This window comes from Rhinolophus hipposideros (genome assembly GCF_964194185.1).
Source record: "Rhinolophus hipposideros genome assembly, chromosome: 6".
NCBI lineage: Eukaryota > Metazoa > Chordata > Mammalia > Chiroptera > Rhinolophidae > Rhinolophus > Rhinolophus hipposideros.
The window spans coordinates 38,718,643-38,735,623 of NC_138052.1; the positions used below are offsets into that span (position 1 = coordinate 38,718,643).

At 39.0% G+C, this 16,981-nt stretch overlaps 1 protein-coding gene across 2 annotated transcripts in view; it reads right to left on the minus strand.

The window, feature by feature from the left end:
• ITGB6 (integrin subunit beta 6) overlaps positions 1–16,981 on the minus strand; it is a 128,559-nt gene that overhangs the window by 62,451 nt on the left and 49,127 nt on the right. The window contains exons 2-6 of one of the 2 annotated variants that reach the window (XM_081051693.1): positions 7,782–7,834; positions 7,188–7,263; positions 6,378–6,457; positions 3,770–3,974; positions 2,909–3,155 (exon numbers count right to left, since the gene is read on the minus strand). In XM_081051693.1, coding sequence (XP_080907819.1) covers positions 2,909–3,155; positions 3,770–3,974; positions 6,378–6,457; positions 7,188–7,248 — 593 coding nt within the window. In that variant the 5' untranslated portion in view covers positions 7,249–7,263; positions 7,782–7,834. Of the gene's footprint in view, positions 1–2,908; positions 3,156–3,769; positions 3,975–6,377; positions 6,458–7,187; positions 7,264–7,372; positions 7,603–7,781; positions 7,835–16,981 lie in introns of those variants that run through there. The other variant, XM_081051692.1, reaches the window with a different exon arrangement.

Below are 16,981 nucleotides of genomic sequence, written 5' to 3' on the forward strand. Positions count from 1 at the left end.
TTGTAATAAAAAATATCAGGATCTTTTATGAAGAAATTGACAAGCTGACTCTAAAATTTCTATGGAAATGCAAAGGATCTAATAAAGCAAAAGCAAAAGCAAATAAACAACAGAGTTGGAGGACATACACTCCCAATGTCAAGACTTTTTACAAAGCTACAGTAATCAACACTATAAGACATTAGTGGCTACATGGGCATATTCAATGAGTCAGTGGAACAGAATAGAGTGCCCAGAATTACACATATTCAGTCTATTGCTTCTTATCAAAGGCATCATGATAATTCAAAGGAAAATCTTGTTTAACAAATAGTTGGAACAATTGGATATTTGCATGGAAGCAAAAATGAACCTAGACTTTTCCCTCATTCCAAATACAAAAACTAACTGCAAGAACTTCAACCATGAGAGCTTCTAGAAGAAAACATAGAAGGAATCTTTGTGACATTAGGGTAGGCAAAGATTTCTTAGGACAACAAATACACTAACCATAAAATAAAAAGTGGATAAATTGGACTTCATCAAAACTAAAAAATTTGGCTTAACCAAGGACATTGCTAGAAAAATAAAAATACATCCACAGACTGGGTGAAAATATTTACAAAATATATATTTACCAAAGAACTTTTACCTAGAATACGTAATGAATACATAAACTATAATGTTAAGAAAACAAACAAACTAATTTTTAAAAGTAGGCAAAATATTTGAAGATACTTTGCAAACTAAGATATTGGAATGGCAAATAAATACATGAAAAAATTCTCAACATTGTCACTAAGGAAATGCAAATTAAAGCTACAATGAGATACATCCCTATTAGAATGGCTAAAATTAAAAAGACTGACAATGCCAAGTGTTAGCAAGGATTTGGAATAACTATAACCCTCACACATTGCTGATGGAAATCCAAAATGGTACACTCACTTTGGAAAATAATTTGGTAGTTTCTTAAAAAATTAAAATTATACTTATCATGCAATTCATCAATTCTAATTCTAGGTATCTATCCAAGGGAAGTAAAAACATGCATCCACACAAAGACTTATATGCAAGTGATCATAAGAGCACTTTTGATAATAGCCCCAAAATGGGACATATCCCAAGTGTCCACCAATGGAAGAATGAATAAACTAAGTGTAGTAAATCTATACAATGGACTATTACTTAAAAAGGAACAAACTGCTGATAAACACAAAATCATGGATGAATCTCAAAAATATTTTGAACAAAAGAAGGCAGATGCAGAAGGTAAATGCGATATTATTCCATGTATGTAAAATCCCCAAATAGGCAAAACCAAGCTACATTACAGAAACCAGGAAGTGTTGCCTCTGGAGAAGTAGAACTGAGTGTAATGGGACATAAGGAAACTTTCTGAGGTGACCAAAATGTGCTACATCATGTTTTAAGTGGTGATTACATTCGTACCTATATTCGATTGTCAAAACGCCTCACACTGAACATTTCTGATGTGTGCGTTCTAGTACATGTCAATTATACTTCAAACAAAGGCAATGCAGGACAGACACTATCTCTGATACTTGCAATGAAGCTCAACTCCTAATAGTTATAATCAGTGATGAATTCCTTTCATGATCAAATTATTTTTGGCTATGTCAGATTCTAGTTGGGAACCACCCTGAAATATCTTTAAATGATATTACAAAACCTATATGTCTTTTCAAACAAATAAAAAAAACTCATAGACACAGACAACAGTTTAGTGGTTACCAGAAGGGAAGGGGGGAGGGGGATCAAATACATGGTGATGGAAGGAGAACTGACTCTGGGTGGTGAACACACAATGCAATAATAATAGATGATATATTATAGAATTGTATACTTGAAACCTATGTAGTTTTGTTGACCATGTTCACCCCAATAAATTTTAATTAAAACAAAATCTATTTGCCTTTTATAGAGACTGGTGCCTGGGGTGTATACAAGTATTAAAACTCAATGGGGGGAGTTGGAAAGTCATTTCATATATATTAGAATCAAAGCAGGAAAGGGCTTGATTTTGGAGCAACGCAGATCTTGGTACAGTCACTGATGAGTCATGTGGCCTTGGGCAATTACTAGCTTCTCAAAGCCTCTATTACTTCCTCTGAGTACAGGGATCATGGAATCTGCTTTGACTTGCTGTTATTATGAAGACTGAATGAGGTCATGTATGTAAAACCTTCAGCATAGGGGCTGGCACAGACCAAATGGTAGCTCTATTGCAATATAAAGATATTAAATTTTATTTTGAACATGTCACTGGCTAGACAGGTAAGACATCACAAAACCACTCATCCTTGGCCATCAGCTGGATAATATATGGGTTTACAGCTGTTTATTGTATATTAGAATGCAGTTCCTGTCTAATTTCTTACTGAATTTGGTAGCACCGAAGGCTGCTACAGACAAGAAGAACGGCCTTCTTCAGACAAGAGAACCACACATTTCCCAAAGTATGCCCCAGGAAGCTGCAAAAAAGTTTTATTTTGGTAGAAGTCATTGTATGGAAAAAGATACTCTGAGAAAGTGTGTGCTACTGTCCGATGGCCACAGAAAGTGGTGGTCATTGATAGAAGGTCTCAAAGGCGCTGGGGGTGGGCACAAGTCCGTGGGACCTATAGTGAAAGGCTCAGTCGCCTTGTCTGCAGAATACAAAGCCATATTTGCCACATCCTCTCCTACACAGGGAGACAGACGCTGCAAGGACCCACAACTAGAACCGTGCATTAAGATGACTTCCCCTTGGTTCCGAAAAACTCAGGCAACTGAGCAAGCTGCTGAGATCCAACCAGACAGGAGGGAAATGCCAAGGAGTTAGCAAGCTCCTGCCAAGTGTAACTCAGAGCAGAGCTATCTCTACAGAAAATCGGTGTTCAAAGATGCCAGAGAATCATTTACTTACCTACAAGGGTTGGCGATTTCTTCTGGTGTTGTTTTCACAAAAGGGGAGACGGGTTTTTCCACAAAAGAGCCGAAGCCCAGTCTAAAGTTGCTGGTTAATTTAGACATCTCCTTGGAAAGCAGGGAGCCCAGCTCTTTGATTGTGTTGAGGTCATCGTCCATGGAGGCCGAGAGGTCCATGAGGTAATACAAATCTACCGGGTAATCCTCGGTCTGACGGACTTGTACTTGAAGAGTCTGTTCACTGCCTGTAAAGCCCCCACCGCAAAGAGAAACAAATCCATAAAAAAGCATTGAGACTTATTTGTGACTAGCCAGTCTCTGGGTCAGCTGGCTATTTCATTTCAATAAGAAATTACTGAAGATACTTAGGATTTCATAAACTGTGTGGTAAAGTTTATAAATGAATGAGCCCATTAAAAATCCTTCAGCAGTGGGTTTAGAGCTACTGAAGGAGGTAAGAGTTAGGATATTTTATATCTCCTTGGGAGAATTAGCATCCATTTAGATGGAAGATAAGCTGAATTTTTTTGTATGTGGTTTTAGAAAAGGAGAGCAAAATAAAAAGGAATTTAAAGCTACATTACAACTCTTGAAGAAATGTGAGGTAAACCCTAACAACATTTGAGCGATTCAAATGGTTACTACTAGATAAGGCTTTTTTTATTTGGAGTGCAAGTGACCAATGTGAATAAAAAAAAGTGTTAGCTTAGCAATTCTCTATTTCCTTAAGAATGGGAAATCAGAGTGATAATAATCAATGATATGTAATATTCTACAAGGTGTATTAGTGGAATAGCGGTATTACTGTGTGACATTAGACTTATTTACATGAGCAATGCTCATGTAAATCATAACGTACCTGGTCTCAATTTAAGAATCAAGCTTTGAGGTGCAATCTGAACAATGCTGGAACTATTTTTCTGTCTGCCTACACTGAGAGGCTTATTTGTAAGTATTTCTACTTGGGAGACAGGGTTTTCGATGAAGGTTAGTTGACATCCTTTAGCTAAAAGATTTGCTGGGGTATCACATCTTTCACCAACTCCAGATGGATGGGTAAAATTCTAAAAGAGAAAAAGAAGACAAATCTGCATTTCTTTATAAGCTAAAGTTTTATTTTGCTTGCTTTGCTGGTGAGGCATTTTGCCATACTCAGTAAATCCCATTGCATGTGCCTGACATTGATCATATGTCTCAAGTTAAGTTGGAGGAGAATAATCGGAATTCTGTCATTAAAATTCTGAGTAAAATTGCATTCTTCTTTTTATTATATTCAATCGAATTTACCTAACAAGTTTTTTTTTTTTAATGCTTATTTCTTTAAAGCATCTCTGTGCCATGACCAAATCCTTGAAACAGGTAAGTTATAGAGTCGATATCAGCCTGTGATTTTGTCACAGATGACCTGTAGCTTTGGGGAATCCTAGGACTGTCCAAGCTATCAGTGTATCTATTACCAAATCCGGTGACAAAGAGCCTTTTCTATGAATTCCCAAAGGGCAAGAATTGTGCCATCTCCTTATCTAGCTCTCTGTCCTGGGTTAATTCATGGATGTGTCATCCTTATGTTAATAGCATTCCTTCACTAAAGTTAACCTCTTGGGGACTTTAAACTGGGCATCTTAAAGTGTTCAGTTCAAGTCTTTTAGAACTTTCTCCAAGCTTTGGAGGTGGGGAAAGAAAGTGAAAGAGAACATGGTGTAGAGGATGGCTTTTCTATGTGAGACTCAGGAGTTTCCCAGTCCCCTTTGGATCCACCTGGATAGCAGGAAGCAGTGAGATGAATGTTTCCAGGCTGAGATGTGGCCATTCCAACCCTGCAATACCCGGAAGAGAAAGATGAAGTGGTGATATAAATACCTGTCTTACCTGATAGCTAAGGCTGCTCTAGAGCTTATGAGGCTCTAAGCAAAGTCAAAGTCTCTCATGCTTGGAGAAAGGCAAACCAATGTTCACGTCATTTTCCTCATTTCTTAGAATTCTAAGTCACTCTTGCTGTTTTCAGCAACTAGGAAAGATACAGTTCTTCTGGAATTGATGTTTGAGAATATAATTTGTTATATATCAGTCAGGCCTATTCATATTTGAGGCCCCAGGCCAGATGTAGCAAACTCCATAACTTCCCATGATATGTCAGAGGCAAACAGGCTGGAGAAGGCCTCAGAATCCTTCTCAACCCAGTGTCACTGCAACCACCTTTAATCACTGTCTTTGCCAAAAGATCAGAGCTGGGGTTAACCATAGAACTTATTTTCTGCCTGCGCTAAGCAGAAGTCTAATTCACTTTTTGCTGCAAATGCCTCAACTTATATAACTAATACCATTAGAGTGAACTTTTAGAATAATCTGGCCTTAAAATTTGACAATAACTGGCTACCGAGTATCATCCACAAGTAAAGTTATCAGGAGTAACTTAAGAAACTCTCTTAAATGAGTTATAAAAAAAATGCACTTAAATAAAAAGTCCAGAAGTAAGCATTATGTTAGACTGATTTGTTGTTGTATGCCTCTAGCATGAAACTAACACTGCCTTTTTTCAGCGAGTCAATGTAAAAACATAGGTTTTTTTTCCCCCCTCTTCGTATATTCTGAAACCAACTTTTGATACATGAGCTTAAGAAAAGCATAATTCCGTCGCACGTTAGTTTGTGCCTCATCAGTCCAGGCAGGAGTGGGAGGGAGCTGCGTTTGTGTTCTGTGGTCAGAGAGGCCACAGACACACATTCAACTTGGCGGGTGGGTTTTAACAGCACTAGCCTGGTCCAGAGTCAGGTGTCCAGGTTGTTCCTTTTGAGCATGATATCAGCCTTTACTGAAACTGGCATTGGTAATGTTTTGATTGGTGTTTAGATTCTCTTAGTGAGATTCAGTAGAGAACTGTTTTAAATCCAGAAAGAGCTAAGGCAGCTCTTTCTTACTAAGAATCATTTACAGATGGCTCTATATTGTCACAGGAGTCTACATGCCCCAGTCTTCTTACACCACTTTCACATAGTTTTCATTTTGATCAGATAAAGAATGTCAGCTGCGGGCTTTGTCATTGTTATCGTAGAGTCAGCAAGCACATGTAAATGTAATTTTTAAAAGAACTGGATAATGTTTGAACAGTCAAGTTTACCCTAAACCTACAACACTTCCCTTAGCACCTAGTAGTGATTCAGAATGCATCCTGGCTCCCAGATGGAATACACCGATGATACTGAAGTCAAATATATGTTTAGCTTTAGAAAAATATCATCTCCATGATCTCTGATGACCCAAACCTCGGCATTTGACATGTAAGCAGTTAGAAATGGCTTTAAAATAACAGGAGGAATCAGGTTAAATAATCAGGTACCTTTTCCTTTCTAGATTTGTTTCACTCCTATAACCCCATAGAAAGCAGGACACCTTCAGAGCCACTACTGAGGGCTTTAACAGAAGTGTAACTGCGGTTTTTACAAACATGTTGAGGTCATTTGTTTTACCTCCTGAGAACACCAGGCACACTGAGGTCCAATGAGTAAGCAGTCTTCACAGGTTTCTGCACCTCCCATGGCACAGCCACCTGTGTTTAAACCCAGCAAGACACACGGAATCAGCAAACTCTCAGTCACTCCATTTTCGAGACTTATGGCTCTTAAAGTACTTGAGCAAAGCAACATCAAAGTTTGTTTTAGTCTTCAGAGATCAGTCCTCAAATGTTAGCAATTCATAGAAAAGTTCGTATTTTACATCTATCACATTGAAAATACGTGTGCCTTATTGCCCAGAAAGGATCTTTTTTTTTTCTTAAAATATTAGATACAAAAGTATCTTAATGTTCACAAATATGGGATCATCATATTTATTATCCTCATTCATTATCGTCCACTTTAATTTTAAAAAATTATTGGCACCCATTTAAAAGTCTTCTTTTCTATGTATTGCATTTTTTAAATAAATCAATCCCTTTTCTCTCTCAAGGTTATTACTCTTAAGTGGAAGTCCTTCTTGTACAATAAAATAGCTAGGAAAGTTACCAAAATGGTTCCCACAAAGGTATTAAGAAGTTCTATTGTGCAGTAATGCTGCATTAAAATGCCAATACAATCTTTGTATTTACTTACCTTAAGCCTAGAGCATTTGCTGTGGGTACAGCCCTGCGTCTGCTTGCGATTTGTTCAAGTGTTCGCTCAATGGCAAAAAAGCAATCAAACAGATCAAATAAAAAATGACTTCAGATCTAGTTTCTGAACCAAATGACAGGTTTGTCAAGCATACCACGCAAGCAATATTTCTGAGAGCTTAGGTCTTACCTTGTACGTGATCATTCTTTCCTAGAAATAGAAAGAACAGGCAAAGCAGTTCAATCCCCATTCGTTTCAGTTCTCGCTGTGCAGACAGATTAAAAAAAAATGAATTACCTTCAGCATTACAAGACCAAAGCTGAACATCGTTAAAAGTCTCTTTCTCAAAGGGTAAAATTTTAAATACTACTTACACTGCTTTGAAAAGAAACTTGAGATGTAAATGAAAAAGTTTTCATTAAGACTGAAATGAAAACAGAGGCTACCTGGACAAGTAAAGAAGAAAAGGTGTGCTTAAAAGCAACTTCAACAAGATTTACTTCCTTGTTCTCCTTATAAGGAAGGCAGGTGTACAATCACCAAGAAGGTGGGGGAATTCATTCAGTAGAAATTTTTGTGTAAATTCTATTAGTCTCTCTGCATCCTAGAGAAAGTTCATACCTTTAGTAAAATATTGGTCAATGAAATGTCAAAAGAGCAATTGAAATATGATTTCAAGTTGCTTCTAAAATCAATTTAATAAAAACAATAAAGATGATAAATAAAACACAAATATATAACTTACACGTAAGGGGATTTAAAAAATGAGCTAAAATAAAATACCTGAGATTTTTGTATTCCATTGTTAAATCTTTTTCAGAAAATTGAAATGAAGCCTGAAAAATAAAAATTATTATTTTAAAGTCAATTTAGAAGGCAGGCAAAACATTCTGCTTCCTTGTTTTTCAAATTGGATGAAAGATAGTTTCCCTAGAATTCTTATTTAAAAAGCAATATTGGGAATAAATATAATGTATTAAAATCAAATTTGACCGGAATTAGTCGCAAAACAACAACAAAGGGAACAGAAACAGTTGTGCCCAAGGTTCTGAATCCCTCCTGACAGGGGCCAAGTGCCCTTTTTCATGTACTGTCCCAGCTTCCAGCTCACCACTTGGCACATAGGAGGCATTTATTTGTTGAACAAAAGAGTGATAAACTTAAAATCTATACAGTCAACGGCGAAATTCATGAGATTGATTATGTATTTTTTCCTAATGTATTCAGGAGGATGTTTTGGGATTTGCAGAGACTACAAAGAGGTAAGAATCAAATATTCGCTTTGTTCCTCTCCAACCTAGCTGACCTTAGATAGGCTTCTTTGGCTGGGCTTAAATCCTGGGAGATGATTGTTTAAAAGTGCATTTCTAAGCAAGCATTTGAAACCTGTGAAGAAAGGAAAATTAATTATAGCCTGTTCAGGGTCTTCTCAGAAGGCTATGTTCAATTTTGAATTCCATCATACATAAGAACCTGGAAGAACATGGTAAGAATCCTGTAGAAAGAAACCAGGAATATTAAAGAATCAGAAGTGTGCCTTTTGGGAGAAAAATACAGTACATGAAATCAGTTGACTTAGTTTGAAGAGAAAGATTGAGGCACAAATTATCTTTATCCCTGATTTTGCCTCCACTTTTGTATCCAGTATTAGCTTTCATTCATTTGTTCATTTGTTAAACCAGTCATTCAGCAAATATTTATTGAGCATCTACTTTGTGCCAAATATTGCTCTAGAACCAGAGAATATGTCAGTGAACAAACCCTAGTACTTGACAGGTGAAGCATATATTCTAGGTTGGGGAGCAGTAGTGGGGAGACATATTCTAGGTTGGGGAGCAGTAGTGAGGAGACAGATTCTTAAATTCAGGCAGCGATAAGAGGTATGAAAAATTATAAAGCTAGGTAAAAGGAAAGAGGGATAGATAGGGTGTGTTATTTTAGTGAGGATAGTCAGCAAGGATTTCTCTGCTCAACTGACATCAGACAAAACCCTAAATGACTTGGGCAACAAAGTGCAAAGGCCCTGAAACACCCTAATGCTGGGCATTTTCAAGGACAGTGGAGGGCAAGACGGGAGGGCGCGGGTGGTAGCAAGTGAGGTCAGATCGAGAGGCAGAGGTCAGATCATATGTATTCTTGATCTTGAATTTTATTTTAAACGTATTGGAATGTCACTGGGAAGTTGAGAGCAGGAGAATGATATTACTTAATTTGTATTTTAAAAGAATCAGTCTAGCTTCCTCAGCAGTCAGAATGTATGGGGCAAGATTGGAAGGTGGGAGACCAATTAGGAATTTATGGTTATTGTCTAGGACAGAGGCAAGGTACCATGTTTCCCCGAAAATAAGACCTAGCGGGACCATCAGCTCTAATGCGTCTTTGGAGCAAAAAGTAATATAAGCCCCGTACATTATATTATATTATATTATATTATATTATATTATATTATATTATATTATATTATATTACATTATATTATATTATACCCGGTCTTATATTAAAATAAGACGAGGTCTTATATTAATTTTTGTTCCAAAATACACATTAGAGCTGATGGTCCTGCTAGGTCTTATTTTCGGGGAAACACGGTAGTTGGACAGGATATAATTTAAAAACAGGATGTGCTTTGATGTAGATATGGAAGAAAGCGAGTTCCCTGGCTTGAGCATCTGAATGTATGACACTGTTTCCTGAGAGAGATTACGCTGGGGTAGGATCAGGTTTCGTATGGAGGATGGGACTCAAGAACATGTTACTTTTGAAACACCTAGAAGATAACCAAATGAAGATGTCACATAGGCAGTTTGCTACCTGAGTCTACAAATAGGGTGATGTTAAAGTATCAGATGTAAATTTGGGATCATCAGCATGAATTTAAAGATATGAAACTGATAAAATTTAAAAATATTAGGCTGAATGAGATCCTCAAGAAAGGGGAGAGCTCTGAACACTGAGCCTTGGGGCCAGCCAGTATCTACAAGTCAGGAGGAGAAGGATCAAATAAACAAAGCTTCTATTTAAAGAATACTCCTTCTTGCTAAAAAGGAACCTACCTTTTTTGAAAGACAATTCTCCAAATATCGCACTGACTGCCTTTGTTCCAGATTATCTTTTCAAGGATGTTTGTAAAGTGAACAGCCTTTGAAAATAGAGATCACATCTTCCTCCAGATTAAGGAGCAGATTTTCTTACATATTGGGAAGATGGGGTGTTACCCTCCAGAACCAGGAGCAGGCGTGTTTACTGTCCGTTATAAAAGATTCAGCTTCCCTAAGCGCAGGGTTTCTCTCTTGTAACACAGACCATCACATGTGCAGATGTCACCTCTTCCCATTTGGGTGCCCCTGTGGGAATTGGCCTTGGGACACTGATGGAAGAAAATGCTGGTTCTTTGGCCACTGCTATCTTTGTGAATTATAAAGTCCTTTACCTCTGATCCTGGCATCTCATTTCTCTGTCAGCATCTATGAATTTGTGATGATCTAACTTGTTAGCTTACAAGTAAAATTTCAAGCACTTCACAGTTCTCAACAATTTCCTTCTTGAAATTCCCCTTTTTCTATAGACTGAACATTTTAAAATCTCATTTTGGAAGATAAGACTTTGCATCCCACAAGACTGCCTGAAATGCCTTGGGCTAACCAGTGTTGCCCTGGATTCCAGAGCTTTCCTCAGATCCTGAGTCATCTCTCTGCCCACAGACCTCCCTGGAAGCTATCACCAGGCACTGTGGATGAGCTGGGATCAGGAATGCCCGCACAACTCTCCATCTGCACACTCCCTAGAAACTTTTCTCTGCGGTTCTAGCTGCTGTCAAAATCTCTTCTTCCTGGGAGCATAGGTAGACTACTTCTCCCAACCTGTCTTGCAGTTAAGAGAACCCTAGTGACTTAGTTCTTGCCAAAGGGATATGAGTGGGATATACCACTGCCCGACCATCTCCATGCTCTTCTGCTAACTGGATGCACTCAGTAACCACAAAATCCTAGGGAACGCCAGTCACTCAATGTGACCTGTGTTTAAATCAAGGACCCTGTACTATCCCATGTACAGACTTCCATCCAGTCCCTAAAATCATAATTGCACTGCTTTTGTGCTCTCCGTTCCCAGTTGCAGCCCCTCTTTCACTTCCAAGCCTTTGTATCTGGCTTTTGTGCTGCCTGGAGGCCCTTGCCTCCTTCTCACCCTTCTCACTTGTCTAACTCAACTCACCATCAGGTCTCAGTGTAGACATTACTGGTACTTCCCACAGGAAGATGATTTTGTTCTCGCCAGGTCTCTCTTCTGTGGAACTTTCCCCAAGATAGTCCTTTTTACTCTGCTTCTAATTGCCTAAATCCTTGCGTCTCTCCTTCACTAGGCTGTGAGGTCTTTCAAGACAGTTATTTATTCAACAAGCATTTATTGAATTCTTAGTAGGTATCAGGCAGGGAGAGCCTTAGTTATCTTTATATTCCCAGCAAGCAGCATAATGCTTGCTAATTTGTAAGTATTCAATTAACACTTATCAAGTAAATGGATGAATTTTATGTCTTCATTGTCTAGTATTGTACTTGTTACAAAACAAGTACTCTATAAATATTGAGTAAATAGATGAGTAAATGAATAAATGGTTTTAGAAGGTATATAATGCAATTAAGAGAGGGGAAATGTGCCCCCCCCATCCCCCGCCTTGGGTTGTGATGAAAGCTGAGAAAAGGCATACAATGCATACTGGAGAAACGCGGCTGAATTTAAGAGAAAATACAAAGTAGCACCATGCTACAAGAAAATACCGTCCACTCTGTTTTCACCTCTCACCACTCAGGCTGTAAGGCATCAGGAAGCATTCTTGCTTCCTGAAGGTGTGGTGCCTGGCGCCCTCTCCTGGAAAGTACCCATCATATCCCTGTTCCATGAGCTGGCCAGCAACTCATCAAATGTCCTGAATAAACGGCGTCCTTTTAGCCAAGCCAACCAAATTAATTGCCTCTCTCTCTCTCTGTTTCTCTCATATATATATGACTTGAACTGGAAAATATAAACACAAATCAGGGTAATGAGAGTTGAGGCTGGTAGAGAGAGGACATGAGGTTGGAGGAAACATGATGCTTCAGGAGTGAGCAGTGTTGGGGAGCATAGGCAGCTACGAGGAGGCAGAAGCCCAGGCCAAGGAAAGCTATGATGCGTAGACGAGGTGGCGGGTTGAGAGTATCAGCAGTAAATGCAGCAGAGAAGGGCCGCTGAGCCACACGAGCTAAGGAACACTAGAGTCTGACTCACAAACTCACGCTGTTGAGGGGATGGACGATGGCCCAGGCCGAGAGCTGCGGTGGATCACAAATGCCCTTCCAGATCAGACTTCTCTGAGGCCTGGCTCTTCCTAGGTTTCCCCAGCATCCTGTTTCTTTTAGAGCAGTGTGCATTTTTATAACAAATTCCCATCTCTTTAGGGTGATTGAGGTGGTCTCTGTATTCCTTAATTAAGAGATCCTAAGTCACACCATCTACATTTTCAGACAGGCTGCTCAGGCCCATAGGATAAAATCCCATCATCCATTTGGGGATCTGACCCTCTTCCAAAGGTCTGAGCTGGGGGAAGGTGGACTAACAGAACACCTCACAGCTAGGGAAACAGCATCTCCTGTGCTCTGCCCTTCAACTGGACGTTTGTTTCTGCGATTTAGAAACAGGCTGTATTCAGGGGAGCTCTGACTTCAGGAAGTCACGTGAACCCATCTGACTCATTGTGTTTGGCTTCGTCTTTCCTGGACCGAGCCACTCATCCACATTAAAAAAAAAAAAAAATGACAATCTAGGACCCAGCAGAGGCAGCCCCAGGGCACCTCAAAACACTCCTAGGAGAGTAAACACTGAGTCAACTTGGCTGGGAGCCAATTCAAACTCTAGGGACCTGAGTTATGACTGCCAGCTTCTGGGATAGCCCTGCTGTGATTACCCGCTTTACGAGTATTTCAAGTACTGGTGACAAGTCCACCTCCAGTTGTCTTTCCGTAAAAGCGTTTTTGAGAGAGTAGCTAAAAGAAGATAGTGGAAATGGATGCTTTGTCTTTGGGCCTGGCCCTGACGTAACAGCACAGCGGGCCATTTGTAGTGGCTCTGGCTGACTTGCGGATGTGTGTAATTTGGGAAGCATGGAATCTGGAAGCGATACCTTTGTTTCACAATTCAAGGCCTTTAGAAAAATGCTTTTAGAGATGGATGTATAACAGTTTCCTGTAATCTTAGTGTATAATGCCCACAACGTGCTAAGTGCTAGAGAAGTTTTTTGTGTCCTAAGTCTCACATTCTAGTCTGGAGTTTACTTTTTTTTTATGATCATTATGTGGTAAAATATACATAATGTAAAATTTATCATTGTAACCATTTTTAAGTTATAATTCATTGGCATTTAGTACATTCACTCAGTTGTGCAGTTTTTACCACTATCCATCTCCAGAACATTTTTTTATAATCCCAAAATGGAACTTTGTACCCATTAAACAATAACGTCCCATTTCCCTGGCCCCTGGCAACCACCATTCATTCTGCTTTCTATCTCTATGAATTTGACCATTCTAGGTAACTCATATACATAGAATTACACAATAAAGCCTTTTTTGTCTGGCTAAGCATAATGTTTTCAAGGTTCATCCATGTTGTAGCAAGTATCAGAATTGCATTCCTTTTTAAGGTTGAATAATATTCCATTGTATAAATATACCACATTTTGTTTATTCATCCATTGATGGACATTTAGGTTGTTTCCACCTTTCGGCTATTGTGAATAGTGCTGCTATAAACATGGGTATGCAGGTATCTGTTCAAATCTGGAGCTTATGTTTGAAAGTCTTCATGATGCCCATGATGGAAGGAAGTTGGGTGAAGTGGGAAAAATTTAGGTTTTGTATGTGGAGAGACCTTGGTTCAACTTGTAGCCCTGCCAGGTCCCACTGTGTGTCCCTGGGGACAGCATTAACCTCTTAGCACTTCAGTTACCAGGCTGTGAAATGATGATAATCAGTTCTCAGGATTATGGTGAAGATTTGATTATATCATTCTGGGATGAATCCAGATTTTGTGGGGCCTAAAGATGATATGATTTGGGGGTGGGGGACTCTTTAAGAAAAGGAATGGAAATTGGGCATAAATTAGTATGAAAGTGTCTATTTAAAATGAGAAAACAAAACAAACCATGACTACAAATTACTGAAGGCTTAGAGATTCCAGGCCCTTTCTTCTTGGTATCACGCTAGGCAATTCACTAGAAATGTCACCTAGAAAAGCTTCCTGATGTTAATCTGGCTTCCCATCCCCTCCTGGAGCTGCCTGCAGCTCGCAGCCACTGAACGGCACCTGTGCAAGTTAGGGGCCTAAACTGAGGCTTCATTCATGTAACGGTAAACCCCACTCTGATTTCACTCAGGATTCTTGTTTATTGCAGTTAGTTTCATTGAGCATTCCCATGCGCCAGGCACAATACCCCAATGAAATAGACACTATTTTACCTCCATTTACTAGATGAGGAAACTGAGGCACAAGAAGCTACCTAACCTGCTCAAGGTCACACTGTGACTCAGGCTGCGGAGCCCTGGAAACAGACCGCTCCCTCTATCCCAAGCTCTGCATTATCATACAAACTGCCTCCTAGTGGGTAAGAGATGTTTGTAGAATCATAAAGCAGCTGTCAGCAAGAAATAAAATTCGCCAAGGAAACTTTAAATACATTTGTCTCTCAATTTCTAGACCCCTTGTTCCAGTTCCAGCTCAGCACCTAGCCATCTCATTTTTGTTTTTTTTTGTTGTTCATTCTGTGGATCATTCACCACCAAAAATGAGGCAGAAATGTGGTCCTGGATCATACAATCCTTTTTTTATTCCTACTCTGATTTAAGCCTGGAATAAATCACTTAAAAACACACTTGAAAAAAACATGTTGCCCAACCCTTCAGGGGAAGGTGGCACCACTGGTCTGGGAGCCAGGCCTGTGGTTGAGTCCAGGAGAGGGAGGTCACGGGCATTTCCTGTGGCCGGGAGATGACGCAGGATTAACTCCTGGTACTCCAGATGCAGTAACCCTCACGCACTTTGGAGCTCAGTAATCAGCTACACTGCTAGTTAAAGAAAGACCGTTCTTACTTGGCAAGCCTGATACACTTTGTGTATGTTAGGCCTGCTTGAGAAACACTCACCTCAGGTTTCAGAAATTATTTTGAAGTCTAAAAGAACTGACTCCTTCTGTCCTTAGTAAATCCAAAGATGAGATTTTCCATAAAATATCAGGGAATGTATGTGAGTTTATTCAAACTTGACTCTGAGAATTAGACTCTCTCTGTATGCCCCTATTTCCTTATCTAAGAAGCAAATGGTATGCCTTGACAAGAAGTCCATGGGAACAAATGGACATATCAATTACAAAGTGAGTTTTTCATTTACAGATTGCAGATTTACAGAAAACCGGTAGGCGTTATTTTCTCTTTTCTTTCAAAAAGATAATTCAAGCAATCTAACCAGGTGTTAGGATTCCTTGGTTTTAAACATTTTTTTTCTTTTTTTTTTTCTGATAAGCACCATCTCTGACTTCTGAGACTGCAATGGGCAGTGTCATTACTAGTAAAAATTGACTCTGATTCATTCATTCATTCATTTGTTCACTCATTCAGCAATATTCCAGGCATTGTTCTGGGAATAGAGTGCTGATTAAAACCAAAAAAAAAAAAATAAAAAATAATCTCTGTCTCACGGAGCTTACATTCCTATGGGAGAGACAGACAACACATAAACAAACAAAGATGTCAGGAAGTGATAAATGCCAAAAAATAAAAATTAAAAATTAAATATGGTCAAAAGTCAGTGAGTGACCAAAGTGAGATGGCAAGAGAGGCTTCTGATAAGGTGGCATTCAGCAGCACCCTAGGGGAGTAAGGGAAGGAGTCACACAGCTCTCTGGATGAAGAACTAATAAGTCCAAGGCCCCCAGTGGGAGTGTTTGGGGGCAAGCAAGGTGGCTAGTGAGGCTAAAGTGGAGGGAGTGGATGAGCACAGAGAGGGAACAGTGGACAGGCCACAGAGGCGAGCGGAGGGGGAGACTGTAAGGAAATCCTTCTGGGTTATGTTCAGGACTCTGCATTTGCATTCTGAGAAGAGAACTTTAAAATAATAATAATAATAATATTTTTTCAATTATAGTTGACATAAAATAATATATTAGTTACAGGTGTACAACATAGTGATTAGACACTTGTATAACTTACAAGGTGATTGCCCCCATAAATCTAGTACACATCTGACACCATACATAATTATTACAGTATTATTTACTATATTCCTTACAATATACTTTACATCCCCATGCCTGTTTTGTAAAACTACCAATTTGTATTTCTGAATCCCTTCCCCCTTTTCACCCATCCCTCCAATCCTCCTCCCATCTGGCAACCCTCAAAATATTCTCCGTACCTATGATTCTGTTTCTGTTTTGTTTGTTCATTTATCTTGTTCTTTAGATTCCACATTTAAGTGAAATCATATGATATTTGTCTTTCTCTGTCTGACATACTCCACTCAGCATATCCTCTAGGTCCATCTATGTTGTTGTGAATGACAAGATTTTATTCTTTTTTATGGCTAAGTAATATTCCATTGTGCCTATGTACCACCTCTTCTTTATCTATTCATCCATTCAGGGACACCCAGGTTGCCTCCATTTCTTGGCTATTGTAAATAATGCTGCAATGAACATCTGGATGCACATGTCCCTTGAAGTGGTGTTTTGAGTTTCTTCAGAAGAACACCCAGAAGTGGACTTGCTAAGTCCTTCCAGCCCATGCAGGGATTGAACCGGCAATCTTGGTGTTATTAGCACCATGCTCTAACCATCTGAGCTAACCAGCCACCCTTATGCTATGTCTTTTTATTAGAGCATTTAATCCATTTACACTGAAAATAATTGTTTATAGTTATTGCCATTTTATTATTCACATTTTTAATTTTTTTTCCCTTCT